The sequence below is a fragment of the Pyxicephalus adspersus genome, chromosome 10 (genome assembly GCF_032062135.1).
Source record: "Pyxicephalus adspersus chromosome 10, UCB_Pads_2.0, whole genome shotgun sequence".
NCBI lineage: Eukaryota > Metazoa > Chordata > Amphibia > Anura > Pyxicephalidae > Pyxicephalus > Pyxicephalus adspersus.
This window is the reverse complement of record NC_092867.1, coordinates 1822532-1832638: the sequence shown is the minus strand read 5'-3', so window position 1 is coordinate 1832638 and position 10107 is coordinate 1822532. Positions and strand designations below refer to the sequence as shown.

The following is a 10107-nucleotide window of genomic DNA, read 5'->3' as shown; positions in this document are numbered from 1 at the left end:
GCTTTGTAGCTGATATCAATGTATCTAGGTGTAACACACAGTAACCCAGATTAGTGGCAGGCAGGTAAGTGGCTAAGTTGTAATGAAAATGTTGAAAAAGTGTCAAGGGTATGCCTATGTTGCAGGGAAACTGGTCAAAGATTGTGGATATAGTCCCATAAATAAGGATATGGCAGAGAAGAAAGGATTGGATCCCCTCTGTGTGGATTTTATCCCATATCAGCTTCCCCTGAAGGATCCAAATGGCAAAACACAATGGCAACCAAGACTAATTTTGATTAATGGTAAATGGACTGTGGTGTCTTTAAAGGAAACACACATTTCATTGCGGCACCAGTTGAATTGTGTCTAGTAAACTTTATGCTGGATACTTTTATGTGTAACACATCAAGTAAATGGTAAATACATTTTTATTGCCTAAAAAAAATCTCTTTCTCATGGCTTCATCCATACTTGGGATTGATTAGGACTTAAAAGTTCTCTTGTTCTATGATAACCACAGGGTTGGCAAAAACTGATTGGATTCTAAACTGGGTGGATTAGATCCCGACTCAATTTCCCCTGAAGAAGCCAAATCTCCAAACGCATTGTAATCGATAGTAGGTAGTATTTTAATCCAAGAAATTTGCTTAACTGCCTTTGTGGTGCAGGGATAGGCATTTTCCTTATTGAAGGATTTCATTCACCTTCCTCTATGTTATTATATGTAGAATTTGTAAGGGACTGTGTTTGGTGAATATGTTCATTTTCAGCGTTATAACTAATTACAATGTATCTAGCTGAAGCAAACAGTAAGTATTTTGCCACTTCAAGACACACACACACAAAATAGGCTGTTATTATAGATATGTGGCAGAGAAGAAACTATTAGATCTGAGCCATGTGGATTATATCTTGACTAGTTTAACCTTACGAAGCCATATGAAATATGAAATGTAAGAAATAGAAAGTAGTATTTTCATCCAGGAAATTTGCCTAACTGCCTTTGTGGTGCAGGGATTGGCATTTTCCCCATAGAAGGATTTGGTTCGCCTTCCTCGAGGTCAATACACATGGAATTTGTAAGTGACTATGTTTGGTAAATAAGTACATTTCCAACCTTGCAACTAATAGCAATGTAACCAGGTCAAAAGTTATTGGAATTTAAATTTTATCAATCTATATATCGATCTAATTCTTTCTGTGGATTGATGGATAGACATATCTATGTATCTATCTTTGTCTTTCCTTGTAACCTCCTCATAATAATAGTCATGAATATTGTTAGGTTTGGGAAAATACATTATTTCACTTTGATTTTCATCATGAAAAGAATTTAGAAAACCCCCCACCGTTTCTCCCATGACTAAGAAGATGTTAAGAAGCTTTTGTGGCTCTTTTTTACACCATAATTATTGCCATTTTTATGGTGATTATATAACCACTGATGTCGATCATCATTATTCTCCGTGAAGATTTTTTAAGCTAGCCTGCAGAGCTCGCGACTTCAGCTTCCTGTTTTATACACCGCCATTAAACTCATCTAATAAAATCATCCTATTGTATTTGGATAGAGACTTTTTAGCTTTTTTGCAGCAAATTATACTCAATCCTTTAGAACATCTTCACTGAAACAGCCATTTACGCCCTCTGATTTAATAGGATTTAAATGTTCTCAATGTCATGAAGAGCAAAACCACCCCGAATGTTTAAGATGCGTGATCATTGTGCAAATGCAACTGATAATCAAATTTGCCATTTCTCTGAACCTTAGTACCCTGCGTGTTTTGAAAATACATTACGACAATGACAAGGTAATATTGCCTCGATCGTCTACATCGGACCAGAGGTCAGAGAAAAGCAGCGTTCTTGTGAAGAGGGAGTGGGTGCCTTTCCAGCGCGGCCAAATGATGTGGAACCCATTTATTAAAATGCTGCCATGGATGTCTTGTGACTTAGGCTTTATATCTGATTAATTGACTGGCTACACATTGCTGAGCAGTTATTTTCCATCAGTGTATCAAGCCGGGTTTCAGAATGCCTCATTGAAGTAGCAGTGCACTGAAATTACCAATGACTCGTGTGTCCAACTCCTTGTCCGTCAGCTCCTCCTCCGTAAAGTTGCTGAGCGATATTTTGGGTGCGCTGTCATTCTGGCTGACCGAGCCAATCATTTCTTGTTCCTTATCATGCTGAACCTGTGCGTAAATGTTAATCCATGGGATTTTCCTAAATCAAAAAAGAGGTTTGAGTTTGGTAGAGAAACCATAATGGTCAATTTTACTTTTTATACCAAAAACTTCTGGAGAAGATCTAGAACTATGGGACTCTAGTAGAGAGAAGTATTTCCAACAGCAACAAATCCAGCCAACATGGGCAGAAAAAGACTCCCCTCCTTCATCAGGGCTCAATAATAATAAAAGGGCATCAAAGCCAGTACAGGTATATTATGCTAAAAGCTTTCTGTATAAAATGCTCAACTTTTAAGGTAGGAAGAATTCTTGCACTGCCTCTTCTTTACTAAAGAAATATTTTTTTTTCTTTCTTTGTTGCTGCTGAGGAATTTCTCTACCAGATATCTTATTTGGTAAATAGTTCTCAGCAATACAGAAATTCAGGGAAAAACTCTCAAATGGAAAGCAATAAAAAATTGACAATGGCCACAGTATAATTAGGTGAAGGGTATTCCTATTCCTAAGGCTGGGGCGGGTTCTCATAAGCAAGGCCTTTTCTAAGCTCCACCTCTGCTTAGCTTTCCTGATACCCAAAGCTTTACATTCTAGACCAACACAGCCTTGGCTTTTGTATCATTGGTCTAATTTCCTATAATGTCTGCAGAAGCATATTGATCGATAAGTTTGTTCAACAAACCTCATTTCACCTTACCTCTTGAACTTGTAGATTAAAAAAACAGCTAGGCCCACAAACACAACCGAGAGGAGCATCAGCATCGCCGAACTGCTATGACTGGCACTGTTATCCACTAGAGGTGCTAGGGGAAAAAAGAAAAAATATGGTACATTTCTTCTCAATTTTGTATTGCAGTTCGTATAGTACAATTTTTGGGACTGTAGGTACTCATTAGATTGTGAAAGTATTTTTGCCTTGTCTTAAAAAAAAAATTAAGGGAGAAACATACTCTGAAAATGCAGAACATGTATTGAAACTCAGGATTAGCATATGGTAAAAGAGCCCTACATTCTATGACCAAGAAACCTATTATAATAAGGGAACTAGTGGGCAAAAAAAAATTAGTCAATGTCCGTATCCTGAGTTATAAATGGGATGAATACCACGTAACAGCATTATCCTAAGGAATGTTAGGAAAGTTCTGGAATAACATTCATACTTGGGTGAATGTGGGCAAACTTTGTTTTATTTTCACATGTTTTATTGCAATTGAAAGACAGCAAGGTAGAAGGGCGAGCTGGTGAAGTATAAAAAATGAGTATTTGGACGGTAGGCTACATTTTATATATGTATATCAAGGGTTGATTTACATTTACATGGGACTGCCCTCCTTTCTTACATTGAATATAGGCCCTATTCGAAGGCTATTTAAAGCAATTGAATAAATTGTTACCACTCTTACCACCTACAGTACGTTTGTTTAGCAGCATCTCCAAACTCCCTTTAGCTGTGACGTTTTTATTTGAGATTTACCTTTCTAAGCATCCCCAGCATTTACAAGGAGGCTTTGCACAGCTGAAGGGAATTTGAGAATATGTGTTGCATCCAATGGCAGATAGGTTCCAGACTTCAATGCAATCCTATTTAAACTTCCTGAGTCCTAGGCTAAGGGTGATGGATCCCCAATGTGTTACCTGTAACTTTCCCAGCTATACCCAGATTTGTCTCCTGGATACTCGACTTTGATCTGATCTTGACCCCACTTTTTCCCTTCTGCCTGCCTTGACCTCAGACCTTCTCAACCTTAATTCTTGCTTGATGCCTGCCCTGACCTAGGGCCACCATGGCCTTGATTCTTGCCAGCTGCCTGCCCCTGGCCTGCCTCTTACGATCCTTACGGAGATTCCTAATTATCCAGTACCAAATCTCCGGCTGTCCCTACATCAAAGCCATCTATTGCACTCACCCATGGCGGGGAGAGGCTGGTGAACCCTACTTGGTGTTCTCCATGCAGCAAAGTAGTTAAGTGACCACTAAGGTTATCAGCCCATCACCCCTTCTGGAGTGCTCTGGTGAAGACCAGGAGACACCAGGAGACTCCACAATAATCCTGCGTCACCTGCCCGGGGGCATAGGCCCAATAAAAATTCTCATTTCCTTTCACAGACTTCACTGCTATTGTGTTTTATCATTTGGAGTCAATAAATGTGAAGATAGATACAATCTCATGTACAATTTATTATACAGAAAACGCCATAGCTAATTCAAAAGACTTGGTCAGCCTTAGATCTGGGTCAGTCCTGTTCTGTCCAATCCAATTCAGTAAATTCACTACGGTAAGCATTTTGCTCTCTGAATAGCAAAAGCTTACAAAAGCCACATTTTAGAATTTTAATGCTGAGATTAAATGCCTTAAAACTCATCTTAGTTAAATCACTTCTCAAAAATAAAAAGTAAAAAAAAAAGATTTATTCCAAGAAGCTCAAAGAACAATATTGGAATTTGATATGTATGCAAAATTCAGCAGAAAAAAAGCTTAAATATGTGCAGAAGGTAGGAAAAATGTCCTTTTTATGCAGAAAGGAATAATAAAATTAGCATGCCAGCATGACAGAGAATCTACTTATTGTTTAGCAAAAATGTAAGTTCTAAGGCAAGTAAATATTTTATCAGTTGGCGCTGCCCTAAAGCTGAAAGACAGTCGGCATGTCAGTTTATTCCTGTAAATCACAAATTTTGATTTATTGAGGTGACAGAATGAGAAGCAATTGACAATAGTTATTCTCTCTTTTCAGATTCTCGTCTTTTTCAAAATGTTTCTTGAAAGTAAAGTGGATATATTGTTAGTTAACACACTGAAGGGGCAAAATGGGGTTATTTATTAGGAATGCTATTGTCTGATTAAAGTGGATCTTTTATAGAAATGGAAGGTTTCCAAAATAAAAAAGTAACGAGTAATAAAAAGAATATTCACCTTATGTGACTTGATAAAGATTGTGTAATGTGTTGGTGCTGCATAAATACATAAAAATAACAATTCTCTGCCTTCTGACTGTGTTTTGTAGGTGAGGATAATAATGCTCAACCTCAAGGGGGAAAGCTGAGGATCCAAAATCGGGTGATAACATTTTCCAGCAGGAACTTCATCCCAACTTCATTCCAAGACATTTCCCTCTCCCACCTAAGCAGGGACAATACAGTCAGGGTGATAAGTAAATTATTTTCAGGCTTTAAAAAGCCTGATGATGTAGCCTGGGGAGCCAAGACAACTCCTGCTTACTTATGTTGTCTTGGATGTTTCAAAAGCAAGCTCTCCGTCCTAATTCCTGACTTCTCTAATAGGGATGTTTGGAGCTCCACACAGCAGGTGGTCAGACCAAGGGACTCCTGCCAGGAATGGTGGGAGATCATCAGAATGGTCACAGCAGGTGTGCAGACCAAGGGACTCCTGCCAGGAATGGTTGGAGCTCCTCACAATAGGCACAGATCGTGTGCAGACCAGGTAACTCATGCCAGAATTGGAGGGAGCTCCTCCCAATGGACACAGTAGGTGTGCCGACCAGGGTGTTCAAGCCAGAAATGGTGGGAGCTCTTTACTATGGGCACAGCAACTTTGCACACCAGTAACTGGAATAGTGGGAATCACTCATGATAACCACAGCAAATGTACGGACCTGGATACTTATAATGTTAATGCTGAGCCCGAGGACTTAGGCCCTCTCAAGTGGTTTTCTCAGCTTTTACCAAAATTACAGTTTCGGGTTGACTGATCATCTGTTACCACAAATTCTATTTCAGTCTTAGACGATAAGCTGCTGCTTTCCTTTCTGTATGGAGGACTCCTCACCTGAAATATTGCAATGGGTGCCATTCTTTCTGCTAGAGCATATGGGACCATATGTTAGAAAATGCAGCAAAAAAGTGAGGCTCAAAGGAAGAAGGTTGGGCTGAACTGCATGAACTTTTAAATTATGTTACAACGCAATTATTTACAAGGACTCTTTTATCACAAAAAGACCCCCAACTCCCTAATTACATCACTGGTAGCAGAAGCTATATCCACACATTAATTGACATATCCATCCACATTTTGCACATCAGAGGATAACCTGACCAAGTAGGTCAGAGTCTGGTCTTAAGCCAACCACCTCTAGAAGTAAGGTATTGGGTTGGGACCTTCTGATTCCTCCTTCAGTGGACAGCACATGGGCGGATGCATCATATATTTTTTCTTATTGGCCAAGGAAACTATTTTGTGGCTTCTGTTACAGTTCATTAGGTTTAGAGAGCAGGGTGGGTCATCAAGTCATCCCGCTATCACATTGCCATAAACTCTTCCAGTGCCATTAAACTGGGATATGAGTAAGAATTGGGTTGGAGTAACAATTCAAGGGTTCAGAGTAAGTATTTTGAAGTGTGAGGGTTAAGTACTAGGTTAAGGGTAAGTTTCAAGATAAATTATAGTTAAATTAGGAGGAAAGTTAAGAGAGAATGGGTTGTTTAACCAAATGTTCCAAACAAAAATACCAAATCGAATATCTAACCCATGTGATAACATTATTGCAAAGTCAACTATTTGCATTCTAATTTTTGTTTTGTATAAGGTGTCTTTTTCCAGAAACGGTACTTACCCAATGTGAGCTGCGTAACTTATACAAAGATCTGCACTCCCGGCTTCAGCTCGAACATTACAAGGTTCTGATTCAGGGCACTAAGCAGAGACTCTACAATCTGGAAATGAAGATGTGATAGACAAATCAGCATAAAAGAGATGACATACACAATGCTTTACAATGATTTACATTTGTGACACCAAGTGGCTATCAGTGGTCACTAAATCTATGGACTCCTTAGTACCAAGTGGTAATCGAATTTAGAAAAAGAATGGATCCATTGTGGATTCCAAGTGAAGAGATCTTGTAATTGTCAAAATTAGGGCAAATATGGTATAGCAGTCAATGCTTTGATCACCACCATATGCAATCTGTTCGCCCACACATTATCATGACATCAATTTTGCAAAACTGTAAAACAAGGAATTGGTGGTGTGTTATCTTATTTTCACTTCTTTATAAATAGACTATTAGACATTGAGCTGAGAGCTGGATAAAAGACAATCAATAGTGGCTATGCACAAATTCGGACCTTAGAATGTTGACTCACCTGCTCCAGGTCCGCTTTACCACCTTTCCTCCTCTCACTGACATTTTTTGGTGGTAATATAAAAAGTTCAGCTGATGTTGGGAGACCAGAAAACATTGCCACCAGGATATGCTCCTCAGGGGTATGGGTCACCTGCAACAGAAAACACAATTTTAGTTGGGTAGGGATCAGTGATTCTATTTCAATAGATGTAGACCCGTTGTTTTTTGCCATATGGGATTAGAATGAGGTAGATGAGACAATGGAAAGGGATTAGGATATAAGTTTTAGTATAAGTTTATATAGTTTAAGATTGAGGGTATGTGTAACTGAACTCTGGAAAGAATGCCCAAAAAGGCGTGCCGATGGAAAATGTTCTCCACTATCGTCTATGGTCTATGTAAAGCTAATCTTTCCTCCATTTACATGAGTTAGTCTCCACTGTGTGGATGCCACCATCATGGTAGAGGCAGGTTTTTACCTCCAGCATGGAGAACAGCCGGCATTAAAGTACTGGCAGCACCAAATCTCACTTTAAATTTCCTAGGACTTCCAGCAGCAGTGCCCTAAATAATCTCTCATATAAACAGCTATAAGGATTTAGACACAGGAGTACAGAAGTGTAGACTTTTGGTTCCATCTTGGGCACAATTAACATTTTTCAATGCTCCCTATAACATTTGAAATCTTAGTATTTTGACTATAAAGTTTTAAAGTCTGGGTATGAGGTCCAGGGAAGGGGAACATAATATTTTATTTTTATTATTTTTTTATTGTTTTAGGAGGAACCCACTTTTAAATTGCCACCATTTAAGTTTATCTAAAATCAAACCTTTGTTTTATGATTTTTTTGGACAGAATAGGGAATAATTGAAATACATTTTAGGGGCTTTTTAAGGATGTTCTTTTGGGGAGATTTCTCCCTATTTCATATCTCATTGACCTAACAGGGGGTAAGAGATAAATTCTCCAATATAATGGAACTCCCCTCTCAGACAGTTGTTACCAGTTCAGGTGATCCCATGGAAAGTGTTTCTGATCTGGTAACAACTCAAAATGTTGGACTTACCCCCAATCACTGCCCTGTTTACAGTACTCACCCAGACAAATAAAGAGGGTGAATTTTTTTAGTGTGAACAAAGCAATCAAAAACCTATAGAGGCTTATAAACTGTGTCTACTGTATCTTTCCCATATCTTCATTTTAAGGTCTATTCATCAAGCAGAGATTATTCACCAATATTCTCTGCAGGTGAATCTGTTTGTGATTCACCGCTAGAGAATGTTTACTAATTGTTAAATTCTGTTTTATAATTAGCTCCCCCCCACCTATTAACCGTACAGTATTTGTAAGGACATGCTTTGATTTTTGCTTGATTTGTGGTGTAATAGTGCAGAAACACTGGAAATCCCAGTTTGTTCTTGACACGTTTCACAACCCTAGCTTCATCAGAAGACTCTTTTAGAAGATTCCATCATAGATAGCACCCCACGATTTTGTTGAAATTTCATGCAAACAACATTACCACTTATCTAATTCCCAGGACGTATTTAAGAAGCATTGCCGGTTTTATTTCACAATTGGAGGTGTACAAGTTCTCACACGCTTATGGTTATCACAAAATACACTTAGTTTGTTACTGGAGGCACTTTTCAAAAAGAATGCTTTGGTTTTTCAATATCATTTTAATAAATAGACTTCAGATGGAAATACATATTCATTTACCCTTAGCCGTATCTTCCTTTCATCCGGCATTTATTGTCCATTGCTTGTGTCATTGGAGTGGAGAGGTGGGAGGTAAATGCCCGCAGGAAAGGCAAGATACAGCAAAGGGTGATTGCGTATGTATTGGTTCTACCCATAAAGTCCAGTAAACCCAAATTTCCTGGTTTGGGAAAAATTCACAAGTGTGCAATACTTTTTGTCATTCATAAGTGAATTCTTTGGTTGTCCCATTTCCTACCAGCCCATATAATAACATGGGCTGTGTGTGATAAAAAGGTAAAAAGTTAAGCTAATATAAAAAATTGGCAATTACAAGGACAGAGGGTTGGTGAAGAATCAGAAAACTTGTGTCGTCGAATTCCAAAAATTTTGTCAAAGCAGCTTTAACGACATTAAAATGAACAAGTTGTGATATCCATATCGTATCAAAGCTGAAGAATATAAAACTGTATACACTGATATAAAAATGGTTTTATACATCTATTATGTAAAAACATACATGGGGTGCTGATGTGAGCATCATAAAAGGGGGACAGATAGGCCCTGACTTATTTTTAGAGATATTTACTCTTCAATCAGAGAACTCCACAGCACAACCATCCAATCCTTTAATCATAAAGAAATAAACACGATTCAGTAAATAATACTTTCCTCATTATTTTCTATACAATCTTCTTGCAGAGACCTTTGACATAGAAAACACAAACCGAGCGGCTGAACAAAATTCTTATTTCTTCATCTTTCGGGTTTGTTTTTGTCGTCTTGTCCTCATCTACAGAACGGTTTTATACAAGATAAAGTATTTTCTGACAAATATCTTTGTAATGATCTCCTGACTCCCCAAACTTTGCCTGCAAACTTCAGCATAGCAAAACGGGAAGGTTCAGAAAGTCATCAATATATATATAAAAAAACATAAAAATAAAATAAAAAATAATTCTAAAGGAGCGTTTAGTTTTCTTGGTAATGCAACCTATGACTGAAAATATGACTAAACCCCCCACCCCGACACCCCCTCCGCTTCCTGTATATTGTATAGGTTTAGTACTAAAGACACAACCTCGGCTTCCTATGGAGATCAGCTATGGGCAAAATATTATTAATAAAATATATTAATAATAGATAATTGAC

The 10107-nt window shown here is 38.1% G+C and overlaps 1 protein-coding gene across 1 annotated transcript in view; it reads right to left on the bottom strand.

Moving 5' to 3' along the window:
- Positions 1-10107, bottom strand: part of SORCS3 (sortilin related VPS10 domain containing receptor 3) — a 319319-nt gene that overhangs the window by 3183 nt on the left and 306029 nt on the right. Inside the window, 4 exon segments of the mRNA XM_072423933.1 lie at positions 2051-2208; positions 2866-2971; positions 6741-6840; positions 7273-7404. Of these exon segments, the coding sequence (XP_072280034.1) occupies positions 2051-2208; positions 2866-2971; positions 6741-6840; positions 7273-7404 (496 nt within the window).